This window comes from Pseudochaenichthys georgianus, chromosome 24 (assembly GCF_902827115.2).
Source record: "Pseudochaenichthys georgianus chromosome 24, fPseGeo1.2, whole genome shotgun sequence".
NCBI classification, from domain to species: domain Eukaryota; kingdom Metazoa; phylum Chordata; class Actinopteri; order Perciformes; family Channichthyidae; genus Pseudochaenichthys; species Pseudochaenichthys georgianus.
The window spans coordinates 17799203-17820110 of NC_047526.1; the positions used below are offsets into that span (position 1 = coordinate 17799203).

Sequence of the window (20908 nt, forward strand, 5' to 3'; positions counted from 1 at the left end):
TTATTTTCTACGTCACAAAAGGGGTGCTCCGCTTAGTGGTCAATTCTCCACTTATCAGGGGAATGAGAGGTTGGGCCACGGCCGGCCATTGCCGCTCGAAAGCGCTGGAGACGCTGTAGTACATATGCCAGGCCTGTAAGAGGCGCTGTATTCTGCCACAAAAGCAGCGAAGAAGACTTCCCTTGCATGGTTGGCATGGTTGCCCTTCTGTTTATTCTCCGCTGTGGCTCTTTTTCTCCCTCCCCGAGGCAAGCGTTTGCTCCTCCTGCTTTAAAACAAATGAATAATGACTCTATAATCATATGTAAGAAAAATCATGCCGAAAAAAATCATGCCGAAAAAATCATGCCGAAAAATCATGCCGATCTAGATCCCTCCGCTTCGCTTCGGGCTCCTGATCAGCCTGTCGGTGTTCTTTTCCCCATAATGACCGCGTCGCTGCACATTATCCCGCTTATTACATGGCCACATTCTCAACAAAGTAACGACATGACTCCCAATATTAATTGAAATGCTTTTATGGATTTAGAAAATGATTTTATTTATTTAAAAAATAGTTGTATGTATTGATTTAAATTGACATGCATCCGCTAAGAAAAATAGTCCGTTGTTACTGTTTGAACTAATGTAGCAACGGCAGGAACTACTTCGATAGTGTTTTTGAGGAACTTTTTGATTACAGATTTGAAAACATCGTTGCTTGCTTTAAAAGTAGCACAATTCATTATGTCAAACCTTGGAAAGTATAGATATCCCTGCCCTAATGCCAAAGGAACTGGCAACTGAATATGTGTCGCCGTTTGATGTCTATGTCTGGACCGATGCGTAAAAAGGAGGGTTCTGCCCCGTTACTTCTCTTCTTACTTCTATAAGAATAAAACACGGAGGAGGGAGATCTCTTTCTCTCCCCCTCTTCTGACAGCCCAGCAGCTGATCTCAGAGCAGCTCCCCTCTCCTGCAGGGGGGCGTGGTCAGCTGCAGCTCACAGAATCAGCCCCCTGCAAAAACAGCGCTGGAAAGAGCATATATAGCGAAATTAGGCATGGCTAAAATGCAGGATCTGTTTGGTATTTTGAAAAAAAAAACTATATTTATATACTTTATATAAGTATGGCCCTACAATATATTGTTCAAATATAGCATGATATGTCCCCTTTAAATTATAGCTGCAGCAAATTCCTCTCTGTGTTTTCCTGAGCTTTGCATACTGATACTGTACTACTGCTCCCACATACAGTAAATGCATTTAACATCACAAGCTGGTCCTTTTCCCTCCCTGCTGAGCACCACCTCTTCTGCGTTTCCTTAAACCAGTCCTCCCCTTATCGTCTGCGCCCTGCACATGCAAGAAACGCGTGGCACAGTGCCTTGTTTCCCTCCATAAAATACACACACGCATTCACAGCACGCAAAAACCAGCCAACCTCGTCTTTCTCTCTCCCTCGCTCGCTCTCTTTCTCCTCGCTCGCTCTCTTTCTCCCCCCCCCCCCCCCTCTCTCTCTCTTACACGCGTCTCAGTGAAAGCCTCTCACATTCCCACGAGCAGCGCGCTTTAAAGGAATTGGATGAAGCTGCCGCGTCTCTCTCTCTCCGGCTCAGAGGAATAAAAACACTCCAGTTTCCTCTACTCAACGATTTTCTTCAAACGCAACAACTTGAAGCTGAGATTTTCTGAACATAGTCGATCTCTTTCCCTCTCTTTATACTCGTTGTTGGACGCGAATATCGGGAAAGCACGAGTTTTACGCGTAAAAGCCAGAAAGGGACTTCACATCAGCAGCTTTGGGATTCATTTCGCCTAAATTAAACATTGGATCTCTTTTCTCTATGGGAATTCAAAAATGAGCTTTTACGACTTTAAAATCGGGGGAATGTTTTTTTCCCTCGAGTCGTAATAAGGAGCGTAGGCTACTCGTTGAGCACACGTTTTCTCCGGAAACGTGTTCCGCGTCAACAGTTTAGACTCTTTGAAAGCTCCCAAACCGAATTGGACTCTACTCCTTACTCCAAACCTGCACACGAACTCCTGTCAGCTGAATTTTCTCCGTCATGGCATTTCAGTGGAAGTAGCTTTCAAAGTGGAAGATGGCTTTGTCCTCCCCTCAGGTTCCAGCCCCCCTCCGTGCTTAATGGCACAGTGACACACTCAGCTGTTAGCAAAGGTAAGAACTGAGCTGAGTTTGACTTCCAAAACTATCGAACACTCCACACTGACAGCCCTACACTCCATCTTTGTATTGCCATCCATATTTAATGAAATGTTGTTAAATATTTGATGAATGAGGAAGGTCAACATCAGATAGTATCTATAGTTGTTGATGTTTAAAGCTTTAATTGCATCTAAAATAGTTCAGCATATTAAAAGCTCATGTGAGGATTTTTATTGTGGGCTTTAATTAATTGAAGCAAGGTTGAGATTACTTTTTTTTTTAAATACAATTTAACTTCAAAGTAGCCCAAAATGCTGAGATGTCAATATTTCTGTCCTTAAAGATAGTTTAAAGGTCATCATTAAAGTGTAAAAAGTGTATTTTGCTGCACCCTCCACACTTTTTTGAGACTTTTCTCTCTGGTTAGAGCATGACTTTGTGTTTAATGTTTTTCCCATGAAAATAATTTAAACAATTGTGAAATTACTTCGTCTTTCTCCGTCACCAACTCATCCAGAAACTGATGGGAACAATACATCTCTTACATTACTGTAGTACATTTTACAAGTACCTTGTTAGTGTTTCCCCATCACACTACACTTCTGATTGAAACATGTTTGGCGTGGTGTCACAAAATCCTGCTTGTAGGTATGCTCAGATTTAAGGTGATCGTAATAAACATATGTGTCACATACAGCGTGCTGCAGAGTGGAAGAGTCAAACATCAAACAAGTAAACAAAGAGAAAATACTGAGTGGAGGGAGGCTCTGCTGTTATTCTCCTCAGTGTGATTTATATGTGGATGAATTAGGAGTAACGGTCTCCTGAGAGCTGTTTGAGGAACGAGGGGTGACTTACTGAGCCAAAAGGCTCTTTGGGAGGCATCTATCTCTGCCAAACACTTCACGCAGAAATGCATCTGGGTTTAATTTGAGAATCATTAAGAAGTCAGGCGACATAACAGCTAATCCACCGTCACATATATCAAGCAAGTGGATAATCCTGTTTGAATACCCCTCAGGAGGGCTCCTATAATTTGTCACCCCAAAGACTCAGAAATGTTCCAAACACCACCTGATAGTATAGGGATATTTTTCTCAGCTGTTTTTTGTAGCTAGTCCAATTCCTGTTGGAAAAATCCTTATTACATGTTATCATATTTGGCAAACTTTAACATGTCTGGACATTTTAGTTTTATCTTTAGTATTTGAGTTTAGTTTTACTTAGTTTAAAACACTTCAGTCAATCTATTCTAGCCAAAATATCACAATAGCCCTTTTGCTGTCATTGTTATTATTATTAATGTATGTAAATTACCCCTAGTTCTCCTGACTCTGCTCACTGTGCTGTAGTCCCGAACTGCTGAATAAAATAAAAATAAACTGTCTTTACTGCTTCAAATCACAAAATATAAACATTTTATACACTATTTATTCTCTTCTTTTCTTGTCAACAATGCTATAAATGAGCCGTCTTGTTTTGGTCAGTGGTAAAAAGATTGTAGTCATATTTGTTACCTATGAAATGAAAAACCGCTGATAATCAGTGATGCAAATTAGTCGCTTTTCGGCGCCTCCCGCGTTTTTAACGCTGATTTGGTTGATCTGTGTAATTCGTGGAGAACCGAAGAGTTTTCGTTTTGGCTCACTTCAGAAAAGAAGAAGAAATCTAGACGGCAAAACAATTAAACAAGCGAGTACCTGTTTTTCCTGGCCAAGGACAGGTTCGATGAACACAACACGAGCGTAACGTGTCTTCACATGGTTATGTCTCGTCTGAAAGGAGTGCTGACGGAGAGCACCGGAACGCCGCTCCAGCTCTTCAAATATTGCAGTACCCATAAGGAGCCGTACACATGCCGCAGTTTCTGCGTGGCTGTGTCTTTAGTTGTAAGCACAGTGGCCATCTGTTGTTATTAGCATCTGGTTAGCTAGCTATACTAACGAATTTAAAGAGCGTTTCTACAACCAGGTGGAAGAGAGCTCTCTCATGAGAGGCTCAAATAACCTCAGCTCAGTGAGGTTAAGGTTATGATCATTAGGCCTATAGTTATTAATGAGACATTAGAGACTAAATGAAAAACAGGTATAAAATACTATATGACAGTAACAAAAAAGTTGTTAAAAATAACAAGAATAGAGATTAAAAGGGGCGTGATTTGTAAAATATCCCAAAAGAAAAATCTGTTTACAGTTCTGTTTCATATGGGTGTTGAAAGATGTATCCATAGATCTCTTCATTTTGCTCTCAGAGTGCACCAGATTGATGCTTTTAACTTCAATATTTAAATAATTCATATTTAATGTTCACATGGATAGGATACTAAATACATTTGCACACATCTTGTGTCCATATCTTTCTGTTTTGGTGGTGGAGTCATGGTGAGATATCTGGAAGTTGCTTTTTCTTTGCACAGCATGGAAGAAAGGCGAAATGAATGGGCTGTGATTTTAGTTTTTTTAAGCAGAGGTTGAGCTCAATCATTTGTACGGCCCTCGGAGGATGTTGTAAAAATTGAAAGGAAAAAGATTCCCCACCGCTGCTGTAAATAATAATAAAAACCCTTGATTTATAACTTAACATCTCTGTCTCCTATTGATCTGAGTATATTATAAAGAATAGCCAGTTAATTGAAGCATTATAGCACAGGCCTTTGTCAAATGGTATATTACGCTGTTTTTTTTCTGCTTCGAATAGTTCTCTCTTTTTTCACCACTGCATCACTTTGCATCACTGGATAATAAGAGTTCATCTATGAGAACCCCATCTGAGAAATATTTGTGTGGTTTATCTAACTTAAAAAATGTCTGCCGAGAATACTCTGATGGAAGAACAGCTGTTCTTGGAATTATTCTGTAATCTTCAGAGAGTGGGCCTCCCCCACAAAAAGTCCCAGAGACTCGCACCTCAGGATGAGTGTGGGTCACTGACTTACAACTGGGAATGTGAAGGGAAACAGTGAGTCATTTGGCTAGAATCAACAGGGGATAATTCCAGTACACACACACACACACACACACACACACACACACACACACACACACACACACACACACACACACACACACACACACACACACACACACACACACACACACACACACACACACACACACACACACACACACACACACACACACACACACACACACACACACACACACACACACACACACACACACACACACACACACACCTGGCAATAGCATCTGTTGATTCAATTAAAAACTTAATTAAATTGAGTAGAGCTGGATTCATCACAGGAGGCAATGACACTGATTCAGTGTGAAGGATGCGAGATTTGAAATAACCAAAACACTATGTATCATCGGAAATAAAAACAAACAAGATGGTGAAGAGGGTGCAGGATTTGACACTTGAGTGCTTGCATCAGAAAATGTGCCGCTTAAAGGTCAGCGAGAAAACCCAAAGTGACATATTCTCCAGACAGATGACTCACTGTTGACCGTGTGAGTCTGTAGGAGTGAAGTAATGCACCAACACACGCTATCTGTTAATCTTTTTCTCTCTCCTCTGAGACACAATTTTCCTTTTTCTTCTTTCCTGTGTGATTTGGAGATCAAGTAAAAATGGAGATTAAACACTTTTTCAATCCCAAAAACAGGCTTCAGTGAGTGAACTGTATCAGGCTCAGGCAGAGGTCTGATATTGCTCAGCCAAAACAAAGCATAAAGGTATTCATTTTTAACTCTAGACGACATTGTGACGCTACAAAACAAGATGGTGAACATTGTGAACAACCCACTCACTGTATAATATGTTAGCTGCAATGTCAAAGCAGAAAAAGACATTTTATCATGATATATCACAAAAGGCCACAGCTGTTTTCACTTTGGTCTGATTAGCCAATCAGAACTGTGTGTGAGTGTGTGTGTGTGTGTGTGTGTGTGTGTGTGTGTGTGTGTGTGTGTGTGTGTGTGTGTGTGTGTGTGTGTGTGTGTGTGTGTGTGTGTGTGTGTGTGTGTGTGTGTGTGTGTGTGTGTGTGTGTGTGTGTGTGTGTGTGTTAGCTGACAACTTCCACATTTTCCTATGCTATTTTGCACTCGTTACGTAGATATCTGATGACATCATATCATTCCCGGCATAGTTTCAGAGATCTAAAGGCATTTTCGTGTAATTACTGTTTTCTAATTTGTTAATCAAGTCAACATCCATTGTGATTACGGCTGGGAGAGTTGGGACTTATCTGGAGCCAGAACAAGCATCTACATGTGGCTGCTAAATCAGCTGAAGTCCATCATGTGAACGCAATGAAATCAAACAGAGTAACTGAAAACAGCAGATACGGATTTATTTTAGGGTTTAGTGAAAAAAGCTTGTGGATATGCTTTTTCCATGTTTCAAGTAGTAGACTGTAGTTTCCAATAATACCAGGTTTAACTATAAAACCTCTTTTTATCTCTAATGCTACTTTAAAGGGGCCCTATTATACTAATTTTGAGATTCAGATTTGTGTCCATGCTTTAGTGTTCAAAAAGGTCTGGTATAAAACCAAAGCCAAGTCGGCTCTGATTGGTTAGCTGGCTCTGTCATTATTGCTCAACCGCTTAGAGATGTCCCACCACTTGGTTAATCACATACAATGTGTTAGAGCGCTAGCAATTGTTACATAGTGATGTCACTATGATTCGGGAGTTAACAAAGGAATCGAGGTGTTTCAAGCGAGTGTTTGGTAGAAAAAAACTCCCTTTGGATGGAACTTTGTGATTTTAACGCTTACAGACCATTTACATGCACCAAAGATAAATAACACACTACAGGAAAGGGGAAACCCAAAAAGCATAATAAGGCCCCTTTAAGTTAGCAATAACTTTCTTTTTTTAAATTTGATTAAACACTAAATACACAAACAAATTAACTTAACACACAACAATTTGATGTGTCTAATATAATATCAAAAGTTGTGGCCTGATGAACAAAATGATTGAAATAAGAAATCAAAACCTTGGCACAGGCTGAAAAACACCACTGCAAACTCCTGGGTTCAATCCAAGATGGTGGTTCCTCCTCATATATTTCCAGTTGTTTATAGGCGCACGCTGGTTATGTCCTTTGCCTATTTCAAAGCAAACAGTGAATAACAACTAGGGACCAACAGTTACATATGTGTTGGGATCATCCAACCATAACACATCAGTTCCTGCATCAGTTCCACCTAAATTAAGTGTGGTAAGCTTTGTGTCACATCACATCTCCCTGTGACGCCTTTCCTCTCACATACTGTGAAGCAGAAAACCTGATCTTTGAAGGATTATAGTCTTTCATGTGGCGGTCCATTATTTACTACAATTCCTGTTTCACTTTAGGTTTGTAGTAACCATTTTACAATGCCACGCTTGAATTTGACTGGCCAGTCTCTAGGCAGCTTTTGGTTTGAGTTTATATTAATTCAACAGCAAATCTGGTGAAATGAAAACTTCCTGCGACCATCCCTCACAGGACATTTTTTTTGTAGTTGTGTAATTGCATAACGTTGAGTTTGAACTACTCCTCCATTAGTGTTAAATGAAGCTGTGGATGAATTCTGATCAATACAGTATCGATATTATATCAGTATCGTGATAAGCGACTGAATATTGGATACTGTAACATGCCATTAGTGTTGTCTTTTCCTAGTTGAATGGGCTACAGTACAGCAAAGTGAATGCGTACATATTTTTGACATGTTAAACCCTACAATATCACAGCATTATCAATATCAGGGTATTTGGTGGTATGTGTTATTTCACTTTTTGATAACAGTTATTCAACTCTGCTGCCAAAAAGCATCCCATTTGCCAGCTTATTTGACTAAAGATGCAAACCTGGCAGGCACAAAAAGCCAACATGGACATTATAAAAGGGATCACATGAACTTGTTCCATTATATCCCTGAGCTGATTGTAACCGCATTTCCTCCCGGCACCCATTAGTGAAAGTAATTCATGTAATATAAAGTGTACACAATTTGTAGTTAATGGGCTTAAACATGAACAACGGTATAATCCTTTAACAAAGGCATAGAACGAATGTCCTTCCAAAGTTAGATCACCATCCTATCCTATATTATACAAGAATTTACTTTTCTATCATTCATTTCACTTGACTTAAGATGAAGTTGTCCAGCTTGGTTTCAAGATTTGACTTGCATACAGGGGAAATAAATGACATTTTACATAATTTATTCTCATACAAAAAATCAGTCTATGAAAATCAACCTGATTTCATTCAAAATGATTGTGATCGAAAGTGGCGTAGGTGTTCATGCAAATGAAATCACTTAAGTGTGACCGTGGCATTACAATGCTTGACAGTCTCTTCAGAATTTCAAGTTGAAAGCGGTGTCAAGAGCAGGTTGTACAAAGATTGGATATTGTTCATTGTATTTTCGCTCTTACTCAAGCAGTCTTTGCAAAAACTGATGAAAGTTCTGTTGTCGAATTTGGTAGATACTGTAGTCGTGTTGTCTTCAGGGAAGCCTTCCTGTTTGACTCTTAGCTCCATGATATCATGGTGGGTGACCTTAACAGCAGCAGCAGGGGAGATAGGCTGTTGTCTCCATTCAAATACAGCTCAGGTAAAAAAGAAACAGCATTTATTAGAGCAATTTGGACTATGTAAACCTCCCTAGAGAGGTTTATGACACAGAAACAAATTGTACCTATAATGGTAGACATAATGAACATTTTCTCCCCCAAGCCTTGCTCCTGGAACATTCCTCTCTTTACATTTCTCCTTCCAGCTTTCCTTCTTCCTCTATGTGTCCATGTTAGATGCCTTTCTCCATGACATGTTAGCATACAGTTCACTGAGGTAAGTCATTGGAGACAAACTTTTCTCAGCGTGCTTCTAGAGTCAGAAAAGTCTCTGGAGTTTGTTCCTTTACTCTTTTTCTTCCCCCTCAGGCTGTCATCCCTTTACTTACATTTATCTTATTTCTACTACCACATGTCCTGTTCTCGTGCCTCTTCCACACTCTTCGTCGTTTTCTCTCTTCAGCTCAAATCACATAAACAAGATGTAATTAACACCCCGAACTCGATGCCAATTATGAGTGAAATCTTATTTTTATATTTTTAGCAAGCCCCTTTTGTGTCAAACTCTCCGTTTCTCACTTCCTCTCTCTTCCTCCTTGGTGTCTTCCTTTCACCACCTCCTTTCTCTTCCCATTTCATCTCACTTCCCAACCCCCAATTCTACTCCAGCATCCTTAGTTACCTCTTCATTTCCTCCCCCACTCAATCATGCCTCTTTGAAAGTGACAGGGGAAGAGGACTGAAATCATTTCAACTTATGTGCTGTGACACATACCCAAAATAAAAAAAGAATCCAGAGGTCACCTGAGAAATGCTTTCGTTGAAAGGATTTACTGTAATTATGTTACACCTGTCATTCCTGTGCACACAGCTGGTTGTTGCTATAGAAACGTGCCACCTAGCAGCAGAACACATAGTTGCTATAGGGACAATATGCCGTCTCCTATAGATGATATAGATGATATAGATAATATCACGATGTAAAGAGGGAAATATCTTCTCAGAAAAACACATTTAAAAAATGTGTTCGAGTTTAAATAACTCCAGTTACAAAATAGATTCTGCCTGAGGGATGACATGTATATGAAATTGTTTCTGTAGTTTTCTTGCCTTGCTGTGATTGTGCAAAGACAAACAGCAGAAATCATTTAGTCGAGTAGTTTCAGTATTAGGGTTATCATTAGGAGGCTAATTCACGATTCATTAAGCACTAATTTAGGAAACCGATTATTAAGGCGATGAAGTGGAAAATGGCGTGCATAATTCAGACGTTGTATGTGACAGGAGGTGGACAGATTAATATTCATACAGTCTGTGAATTCACACCAATAATGCTGCAGAATACATGGCTAATTTCACTCCAAGACACACTGAAGGATTTCTTCTTATGCATATTCTGTATGCAAAGAAGAGGTTTCCATGCACAGCCCCACTGATTGGACGCTTGGTGTTGAGGATGGTAACTGAATATCAATGTGTGGTTTCATGTGGCCACCGCTCACTCTCCACAGCGTTGTGTCGGAGCCCAAGTGGTTTCTCATTAGGCTGCCGTTGTGTCTGTTTCAGCAGCGATTCGGTCGCTGTGCTTGTTTTTTTTCACTCCTTCCTTGTTAAAATGACAGATGCACTTGGCTTGTTTTCCACTTCTGTCTTGTCATCACTGGCAGGAAAAACACTATCCTTTATTGTCAGGCCTTTTTATTCACTCCACTTTGTCCCCTTTGAAGTTACAACTTTTTGTCCATTTGAACTTTTTGTACAAGCTTTCAGTTTCATGTCATGACCCAGTGTGGTACCCAGCTACTTAATAAAAAAGTACTTTAACATCCCTTTTTATCTCCATCTTTGTCCACCCTCCATTTCTACTGCTGGTCTGTTTTGTCTCCTTTACTCTATCCTTCCCCTGTACTCCCATCCATCCATTTTTTGTGTCTCTGTTAAGGGAGGAAATCTCCCCCCCTGCTCTTAAAACATTGTGTGGGTTCACATTTGACGCTCACCAAGGAGCGAGAGGAATCGAGAGCGGGAGAGAGTCAGAGGGAGTGCAGAAAAAACCCGAGAAGCGAGGCTTGTTGTGTTTGTCCTTGTGTGATTCACCATCTGTGGTGAAGCACTTTCCTACAGCAGTGTTACCAATGCGATGATTGACATGTAAAATACATGAAGATGTGAGAAGGAGGATAGAGCGTAGAGGACGTCTTGTCCTTTGTGTGATTCACGGTTACTTTGATTACTGAATATCTTTTTCTCACTCTGAATCTTTATTGCCTTGATGTATGTGGAAGAAAAGGAAAGGAAAGGAATTAGAAAGAGGATAGTGACCAAATAGGGGACATTTCGAATTAGAGACGGATTAAAGTGGATCTGAGGGGACAGAAGATCTGGGGGGGGGAGGAATACAAACAGAGAGACGTGAGAAAGTCGACTGGAGTGGAGGTAAAGAAAATTATTCAGGCTCACAACCAGAATGCATTAGCACACAGACTGAGGGATGAGAATGGATGAGATGATCAGATAGTGTGTTCTTGGAGAAAGAAAGGGACAGAGAGAGATGTGGAAGCAAGGACAAAGAGGGGGAAATTACACAAATTGAAAGACGAAGGTCGTGGGTTTTTATCCTATTATGGTTATCAACACAAAAATGCACACGACACAGAAAACCAATATTAAAACCGAAGAAACATTGAAGCAATCCTGAAAAATGAATGATAATAACCAACAATATTCCAGTTGTATTGAAAATAACACGTCACTAATGGCCACGATTGCTCTTATTTAGTGTTTAGGGTGCGCTACCTGTGATAGTAATAGACAATGGCAAAAGCCTTCAACGTACTATGGAGTGGCATTTACTGTTCTGCAAGAGTTAAGAAAATTTTGGTAGCTGACTTTCTTATTTCTCAGGAAATTATAACAATAATTTGGGAAATTGAAGAGAGTTATGGTCATAGAACTATGTCTTTAGCTTACTAAGTAAAATGTGAAAATGTTCTAAATATGTTTAACATGTTCTTGGTGGCGATTCAAACAATCTTACAAGTTTGCACTGCTGCTCACTGGGCATTTTACTTGTTGATATGTAAAACCTCTGTTGGGGATCAATGTGGTGACATGTAGTTTTACATTTTTCACCCAAAATGTTAAAGTTAAAGAAATGAAGAAGCAACAACAAAAAAAGCCAAATAATCTGCAGCAATGAAGTCATTCTACCCAGATCTGAAGAAGTATTCTTTTAAAATTATAGTATATATAGTCGTTTAATCCTCTTAGAGCTAAACAGGACAATGCTAATGTTCATGTGAGCCCAGATTAACAGGAATTTAAAAACAAATGAAGACTCTTGGAATAATAACTATGAATAGACATCCAAGCAGCTGGTGAGCAGAGGGACTATGATTCCTTTTAATATTATGGCATGAATGCTGCACTGTAATTCCAATTTTATAACTGCAACACCAACGTAAATAGCGACAATAATGCCAAGAAAGAAAATGTAATTTGCATTTAACTGTCCAAGAATAAAAAAACACAAGCAAAGTGTGTTCCTCTCCCTGTCTGTTTGAGTTCTATTATTATACCTCTTATCCTTCATTTCTCTCTCATAAACACAGGAAGTATGCAGCAAACAAAAATCATGCAGGGGTAACTGTATGTCAATACACAGTATGCACTCTCTCTCACACACACACACACACACACACACACACACACACACACACACACACACACACACACACACACACACACACACACACACACACACACACACACACACACACACACACACACACACACACACACACACACACACACACACACATACCGTACATCTGTAATACTTCTAAAACTGTAAATGGAATTTCATGAACTCGTAAAGACGCTGACACAAGTCTGACAAACTTTGCCTAAAAAGATGTGTAAATAATAAACTGTCATCTGCAGCTTTTCAAAAGTCACTGTTGTATGAGACAAGCCTGCAGCTCTATTTGTTTAAAAGAAGACAAAAAGCTGCTCAGTTGTGAGAGATGCTGCACTCTTAAACCTCCAATATTCAAAGCATCTGGGAGACTTTGGCTGTGTGGAAATACACGTGTGCATCCCTTGAGCGGTTTTAAATATGGTTGCAGATGGTATTTTTATTTAATGCTAATATATCTGCATAATGTACCTATATCAAACGGTTGTAAAAACCATTCTTTCACATATTTATTTTTGAGTGTTTGTTAAATGACTAGTTTTCTTCCGATGTGTTTCTACAGGTTAAGAATGGCAGCAGCAGGTGTGCTAACTGGATTGGCTAAGCTAAAACGGCAAGACTCCGCCCGCTCTCATAACCGGAACTTACATGCAACGCCAGGCCAGGGAAATGCCCCAGAAGCTGCCCCCAGGTAATTGTATTCATTTTCCTCTGCTTAGGTTTTGTATAATGGCTGTAATGATGTCATATATTGTCTCCAAAAACTACAAATTCTGTTCTCTTTCCATACGTCTCATTAGAAAGCGGAAACGACGCACTGATGTTGTCATAGTACGCGGCAGGCTACGCCTCTACTCTGCCTCCGGATTTTTCCTCATTCTTGGACTGGTCGTATTATCCGTAGGGATCGCCATGGCGACGCTGGGTTACTGGCCGCACCATAGAAACATTCCCTCAGAAAGATCGGCAACTGGTAGAGGAGCTAAAACGTCTGCAACAGGGGAAGGAAATGCAGCCAAGATCACCTTCATAGATGAGGACGTGGCTAATTCCAGCAAGGGTCAAACTGTTCCAGGTAAATGAACAATGGGATGAAAGTCAACCAGGGTTGTTAAGTTACATTGGCATTGAGCATAGACAAAGAAGTAGATCTAGTCACTATGACATCACCCATTGGTTTGAGGACGGTCTTGAGCTTTGAGTTTATAATTCTGGCCATCGCCATCTGGTTCTATGAAACCAGAAGTTACACAAGAGGTTGAACAAGACATTTCTCAGGAGACTAAAATGTTACTTTCATTAATTTATTATACAGGTTTAAAATGAATAAAGTTATAATAGTGAAACACAGACAACACTCAAACCAGGCAACCTGACCAGCCCTGAAGCATATCCAGCTTTATCATCGATTTGGACTTTAAATTGGACTATATATATATATATATATATACAAAATATATATTATGAGGAAGACTTGAAACTGTTGATTGGGACCATTACATAATTCGCAAACGTGTTTAATGTAAAAAAGAGGGCAGTTTTCTTGTAGACTTCTACACAATCATACTTCAGACAATAAGACAATCCAATGACCAGCCGCTGTTGGCAATAAAGGGATTGCAGGTGTAAGACCATCTTCCAATGAATTTAGTTTTCAGACCTGAAAGTTGAAGCTAGATTCTGAAGGTTGATTTGTCCTAAAAGGAGTCAGTGCCCATCGATTGTGTCTCTTAGGGTGCATTCACACCTAATAGTCCGCTTCTCTGGTGCGCACCAGACCAGTTTGTTACATCGTTTCATTTTTCAGAAGGTTCGGTTTGCGTTCACACGGGCAAAACTCAAACGGACTATAAACTTTAAACACAAGTCATGTGCACGGAAATGCTGTTCAACCATTGGTCAGACATTAAGGGGGTAAAAACGTGAATCCCGGCAATTTCTTCCGGAGCCTCGGCACTTTCGGCAGGTTATTCTCATGCTGCTGTTAATCTGGAGATCAACAGACACTAGCGGCCCGCGCATACAGTATGATTATATAATCAGACAACGTCCGTTAAAAAACATTATAACACATATAATGAGAGACGTTCTGCAGTAAGGAGGGGCGTTTGACCGACGACAGGTGTTCTTAATTTTATGTAGGTGACGGAGCATTTTTACTTTACACGACACTGTTCAACACTTAATTCTGCTTTACTCTTTAACTAAACAACCGCGGATGTCTTGAAAGACTCTTTCGTTAAAGATTTTTTGAAGACATCCGCGTTCTTGTTCTTGTTACACGTAAATACTGCGCTTCCTATGTTTTGGTGCGGACTGCGTTCACACCAGCAATGAACCGCACCAGAGTTCGCAAGTGCACCGAGACCACCTTTTTTAGCGGACCAGAGTCCGGTTGTTTAGTTCACTTCAGAAGTCTCGGACTGCGTTCACACCGACCCAAATGAACCGCACCAAGCGGCTAAACGCACCAGGGTTCGATTCAACCGGACTATAAAAGGCTGGTGTGAACGCACCCTAAGTACTTCATTTGTTCTGCTCCATGGCTTATAAATCAACATTCCTCATATTTAATAGCTCATACCTTCAATGTGCTTTGCATGTAGGTACGCCATCTAAGCAGATCGCAGGTGCTCTGGCACGGTTCCTGGAACAGCACCGTCACTCTGAGCGGATGAAGATGTTCGGGCCGTTCACAATGGGCATTGGGATTTTCATCTTCATCTGTGCTAATGCCATTCTTCATGAAAACAGAGATAGAGAAACTAAGGTAAGACTGAAATCACACAAATGCTTGGACATGCATCAGTGTCTACCAGACACTAGTGTCTACTGCCGGAGAAATGTAATACTAGAGTTGCCAGTTGATTTATTTAAGGTCGACATGCCAAAGGCCAAATTACTGGGAAACATAAACACAGAACTGATATTGCCTTCCAAGTTGCGAAACAGTGATTTGTTCCAAAATTGCTTCTTCACAGATTACGTGGGACAATGTCAAACAGGTGTTTCAATTCAGCAACATGAGTCAATAGAAAATGAAGCCAATATTCCTCCCCCCCGATTTGGTGTTCTCATTTCAGCTCTTCCTGCACTCTCTACAAACTGAGGGGCATGCCCAGTGCAGCCATCATCTCTACATAACTCACATGCAAATCATATTTCAGCGAACCTCATTCCCTCTATCTGCAATTCTCCTCTGATCACATTTGTTCTACTCTTATGCCCTCTCTCTATCTTCCTTGATTCCATTAATCCTATCCTTCTGCCTTCCCCTCTTCCAGGTAATACATGAGAGTATTTCAAGGTCACAGACCTCCAAGCAACAAATTCAAACTATAAAATGATATAATCAAATATTAAACATATTTTCAGGTAATCCCAAAATAATGCTTTCTGCTTCTACTGATGACATATTTTCTCTTCTGCACTAGATAATCCACATGAGAGACATGTACTCCACCGTCATTGACATCCATCGCCTCAGGCAGAAAGAGCAGAAGCAACACCATCACAGCAACAGCGCCTTTGGAAGGGAAATTGGGGATCTTCGGGCATTTGGAGCTGATAACGCAGGACGATTGGGCAGTAACTCCCTCCTGGCGTTCTCCAATCGGTCCGGCGGGTCGGCCGAAGAGGAGGAGGTGCTGCTAGGGGACGAGGAGTCTCACCGACACGGGGGGCAGGCTAAACTGGATTGTAGCTTTGCGGGGCTGTTGGCACCGCTCTACAAGGATCGCTCTTACCGCGGCCCGGGGCTCGGGAGGGCTCACTCGGATGCGGTACGCCACCAGTGGTCGGTGGATGGAGATGGGGAGAAAGGAGGACACCATACGCGCTCCATTGTCTCCTCCTCTCTCTCTGCATTTAATCTACCGGTTATAAAACTCAACAACTGTGTAATTGACGAACCGGAGATGGAGGCGATTACTGAGGAAGAGAGAGGAAGCGAGCGGAGGGACGGAGAGAGGTTGAAGCCTCTGAGCTCCATGGAGTCTTTGGTGGTTCCTGTACCATCTGTTGCCAAGGCCTCCAAACCGCCGGGCTTACACCGGAGTAACTCGGCCTCTTCTTCCTCCCACTGTTCCTCCGTCTCCTCTTGCTCCCTCTCCCCCGCCCCCTCCTCTACCTCAGGCTGCTGGCTCTCCCCGGGAGCAGCAAAGAGCGACTTTGGCTCCAACTCCTCCTTGCACATGCTCGGCAGCCACTCCAAATCTCTGGACCTGGAGCGCGGGCCGAGCATGCTCAGCGTTCACCCGGAGCAGCGGAAACACCCCAGCTGGCCCCGCCTCGACCGTAGCAACAGCTGCCGTAGCAACGGGGGCAACCGCCTAAGCAGTAAAGGCTACACACGGCTGGAGGACAGGGAGGACCAAGGCGAGCGGCTGTTAGATGCGGCTGTGAGGCGCGACTACAGCAAGCGGGACAAGCTGCTAATGATATCCAGGTCGCATAATAATCTGAGTTTTGAGCGTGACGACTTTAACAGCAGTACGCTGAAGAGGGGCAGCTCCGAGACTCGGTTCTGAAGAGGCTGAACTGAAGGTTGCCGGTCTTGTTCTGTAAACGGCTCTCCAGACTGTTTGAGAGTACAGTGCGCTTGTGTCAGGGGGAAACTGATGAGTTTAACAGCTGCACCCGGGAAAGGGTAAACTCAAATGTGGTTTAAAGGACACTTTTTGGAAAGCATGGGGTGATGGACCATCTTGAAAAATCAAAGGTTCAGGCCTCGGCTGAATGCCTGCTGTGCCAGGTTAGAGGTGCTGTTCTGTATCTGACCCTGACCTGTGACTTCCCTGGAAAGAGATGCTCCCTACAGGGATCATTACAGTGATTTACATAACATTAAAATTCTACTTTATAAAAGTGCAGTTCTAAAATGTATTTCAACAGGTTCTCAACCCTGAGACTTCCCTGCTGTTTCATTATAAACAGGTTTTGGAAAATGCTTTTCGTTAAGTGTTACAAGGTTTCATTCAAGGACATGCTGAAAGCGCTTCGAGCTGGTTTCTTTTCCAGCAAGTGGCTGTGACGCAAAGATGAATCTTTTATAACAAAGATCTAGGCACAAACTGCAAAATTCGCAGGAGCAGAGACATACAATTTGTTTTAATTATCTTTGCTTGTAGGAAACCTTTGAAAACAAAACTACAAAGAGCTTCATATGGTTGTATAGACTGATGGCATATTCAACTGATAGTAATTGTGTTAACATTACAAAGACCATGATTGACTGCAGTGACAATGTCCAAAACACATAGATATAGTGGTGAAGTATTTGTTTTAAAGGTGTTTATTGTTTGTTTGCTAGAGATCCACATAGGTCGGACAAAACCAGTTGCTAAAACGTCAATAAGCTACAGCCAAGATAAGTTATGTCAAGATGCTATAAAATACAATAACAGAGTCCATGTTGTTCTGCAGTCACAATGTTGCTGCCCTATCCCTGTGAACTTCAGCAAAGTGTAATGTCCGCTACTGAAAACTACAAGTAACAATCTTTGTCTTTGGCTGTGCTACAGGCATATTGACTTCTTTTCATGTATTGACTTCACTCAGGATATGCATTGTATTATCCATGTGTTGTTCATTTCCGTAGACCTATCCACAAACCTATTCAGTATTAGAGGAAGTCCTAATATGTGAATACTAATAAACTAGAAGACAGCCAAAATGATGATAAATCAGGGCTGTAACTAATGTTTATTTTCAATAATATTCTATGAAATGATGACAAATAATAATCACATCTTAGGAATTCCAGTTTGATAAATGACTTAGCCTAATGAAGAGAATAGCGATTGGCTCTTTACTTTTGGAAAAAACTATATTTTAGACAGATATCAGTTTAAAAGAGTGTATCAGACTGCCATTGCATTCCAGCAATCAGTAAATCAATGCATTTATCTTGTGCTATCTGTAAATCCGTCAAGCTTTAAAATTAAAGTCCAACCGAGCTTAAGTAACATTTTCTTGTCTGTTACAGAATACATATCCGCTCTTTATCAACAACCCACATCTAGCTTAGTTTCGTAGCTTCCCTAAAAAACATTTAAACGCACATCTTGTCCTTGCTGAAAGGGCAGCCGGACAAAGATTCACTGCTAATAAGTTTTCAGGCAAGAAAGCCTATTAGCTTCTCTGCTTTGGTTGGACTTTAAAATGTGAGCCATACTGTTTTCCGCTACAGCCCCACATGTTGCTTTTATATTTATTTATTTTCTCTGGGATGATATTAACCTTGTGCTAATGATTGCAGTTTGGAATTCAGGAATTCAGCTACTGAGCAACATAGTAATAATGTCTCAGCATATTTTGTTATGAACATGTGTGTCGTCCAGAACTGAATATCTGAAGACATTGCTGTTTCTATCTTCAGTATGTGAACTTTTAAGATGCCTAATACATTTGACCAGATTAGTCCATGTACTTCAAACATTCTCTGTGCTACCTTAAATGCAACACATTTTGAATGATGAAACATCCACATCGATGGAGCCCTTTGGTGTGAAGGAATCTTACCAGAGTATTTCATATACTGGTTCCAAAGCAGTTTATTGGTAAATGTTTCAAATAAATTGTATTTTCACTGAAAAGTGTTTTTATGTGTTCAACCAAGACTGATTCCTATGCAAGGATTCACATATAGGAGCTACACTTAGGGGTCAGTTAGAGGCAACAGTGGGTATATGAACACACACACACACACACACACACACACACACACACACACACACACACACACACACACACACACACACACACACACACACACACACACACACACACACACACACACACACACACACACACACACACACACACACACACACACACACACACACACACACACACACACACACACACACACACACACACACACACACACACACACACACACACACACACACACACACACACACACACACACACACACACACACACACACACACAGCAAAGGTCTGGATGAGTCATCCTGAATTATCATATGCTCCACAGCTGTTTGAACAACAAACACACACAAACTCATACATACATATTCTTCCTCAAATGCAAATATAGAAGCACTAAACAACGGGAGGCTGCCTTCCTCCTTTGTTAAAGAGGGCACATATGATAATGCTAACGCTTCCTGAAGGCAAGAAACATTTGTAGGCAGCAGAGATGGATGATGTCACATCCAGTTACCCTTTAGCAGGTCCACTAAATTAAATATTTGAGGTTGAAAATGTTCTTTCCTCGCTTTGCTTTACATTTTATAAAATATAGGCTGATCTTTGGCAAATATTAAAGTCGCCTTTAGTATTTTACCCAGTTTATTTTCAATCACATAATGTTGTGAGTGTCTTGTTGCCAGGAAATATGGATACAACATTGCCCTTCAGCAATGAATTCACTATCATAAAAACCCAAATAATTATAACCCTATAGACCTCCAAGTTTTCATCGCCCTTTTCCCCCCTGAATGTTTAATCAAAGTCACACTTACCAGGGTGCAGAGGCTCTTGGGATACAAGATTTCCTTTAACTACATTGTCGTTGCTAACTGCCTCTCCTGTTACAACAGATGGCTGAATGATTGAAAAAATGTAATCTGTAATCTGGAAATAAATCCAGAGTAGCAAAATGCAAGGGCATTTTTCTCTGTAATCCTTGATGTTTCGACAGGTGGTGGTGCATGCACATTTCAGTTTCCTCTTTCCGGAGGACACATAGCAATAGCTCTGCATCATCTGGGGATTTGTTGGCACCTCCTGGGCTGTCACACACATCAGCTCGCTGAGGGACCGCGAGTCCTTGTTCGAGAGACTAACAGCTTGGCAATATTCTGCAAATTGACACGACATGCCTGAGGCAACTGATTTAAATGTTCAAATGTGTCCGCTGAAGCAGACCCATCAGTTTTTACGAATCATCTTGAGGGGAATATGTGTACAAAATGTTATGGCAATCCATATAATTGTTTTAGAGACATTTTACTCAAAATCACAAATGTTGACATCATGGTGCCATTGGAGGAAAAGTCGTGTTAAACAAAGTCATTAGGATTGATTGTCTGGGGGGGTTGAATGGGTCCAGATACATCAAGAAAATGTTGAGACATTTTAATTTGAACCCACTGCATCAGTTAAAGCTTTGACATGTGGGCACTGGACAAATATAAGGGAACCACCAATCCTCTAGGCAGCATTCGGTACCAAATGTCAATCATCAGATTTAAATTGTCTTCCCCAGAGTCGAGCTTCTGGTTTCGCTAAATATAAAACCGATATTTGTGTCAATAGGCGCATTCACACTGCGGTACTTTTCCCACAAAGGTTCATGCGAACTTAGTTCATGATCGCGTTCACACCAAAAAGAGCCGGTACTAAAATTAGTTAATGCGAACCTTTTTACCCCCTCGAAAGTCCCTGCTAGAGAGCAGGGACTTTCGAGCGGCTCTTTTGTGAGAAAAGAGCTATATTTCTGATTGGCTGGGCGAATTGCAAACCACGCCCCGTAAAAGCGGTGGAGATGAGGAGGT

General features: G+C 41.1%; 2 protein-coding genes across 4 annotated transcripts in view; one reads left to right on the forward strand and one right to left on the reverse strand.

The window, feature by feature from the left end:
* tmem244 (transmembrane protein 244) overlaps positions 1 to 20908 on the reverse strand; it is a 62378-nt gene that overhangs the window by 11064 nt on the left and 30406 nt on the right. Inside the window, exon 1 of one of the 3 annotated variants that reach the window (XM_034076556.1) lies at positions 3468 to 3501. The exons of the other annotated variants lie outside the window; for them this stretch is intronic. The gene's annotated coding sequence lies outside the window, so the exon portion shown is untranslated. Of the gene's footprint in view, positions 1 to 3467; positions 3502 to 20908 lie in introns of those variants that run through there. 3 annotated transcript variants of the gene reach the window in all.
* tmem200a (transmembrane protein 200A) lies at positions 1552 to 18980 on the forward strand. The gene is made up of 5 exons (XM_034076555.2): positions 1552 to 2162; positions 12947 to 13075; positions 13185 to 13459; positions 14991 to 15154; positions 15819 to 18980. The coding sequence occupies exons 2-5, from the start codon at positions 12954 to 12956 to the stop codon at positions 16911 to 16913; spliced, it is 1656 nt and encodes a 551-aa protein (XP_033932446.1). The 5' UTR covers positions 1552 to 2162; positions 12947 to 12953; the 3' UTR covers positions 16914 to 18980.

Coding starts and splice junctions, on each gene's coding strand:
- tmem200a (XM_034076555.2), top strand. CDS start 12,954: ATGGCAGCAGCAGGTGTGCTAACTGGATTGGCTAAGCTAAAACGGCAA. Junction 13,460..14,990: donor CAAGGGTCAAACTGTTCCAG/GTAAATGAACAA, acceptor CTTTGCATGTAG/GTACGCCATCTAAGCAGATC. Junction 15,155..15,818: donor ACAGAGATAGAGAAACTAAG/GTAAGACTGAAA, acceptor CTTCTGCACTAG/ATAATCCACATGAGAGACAT.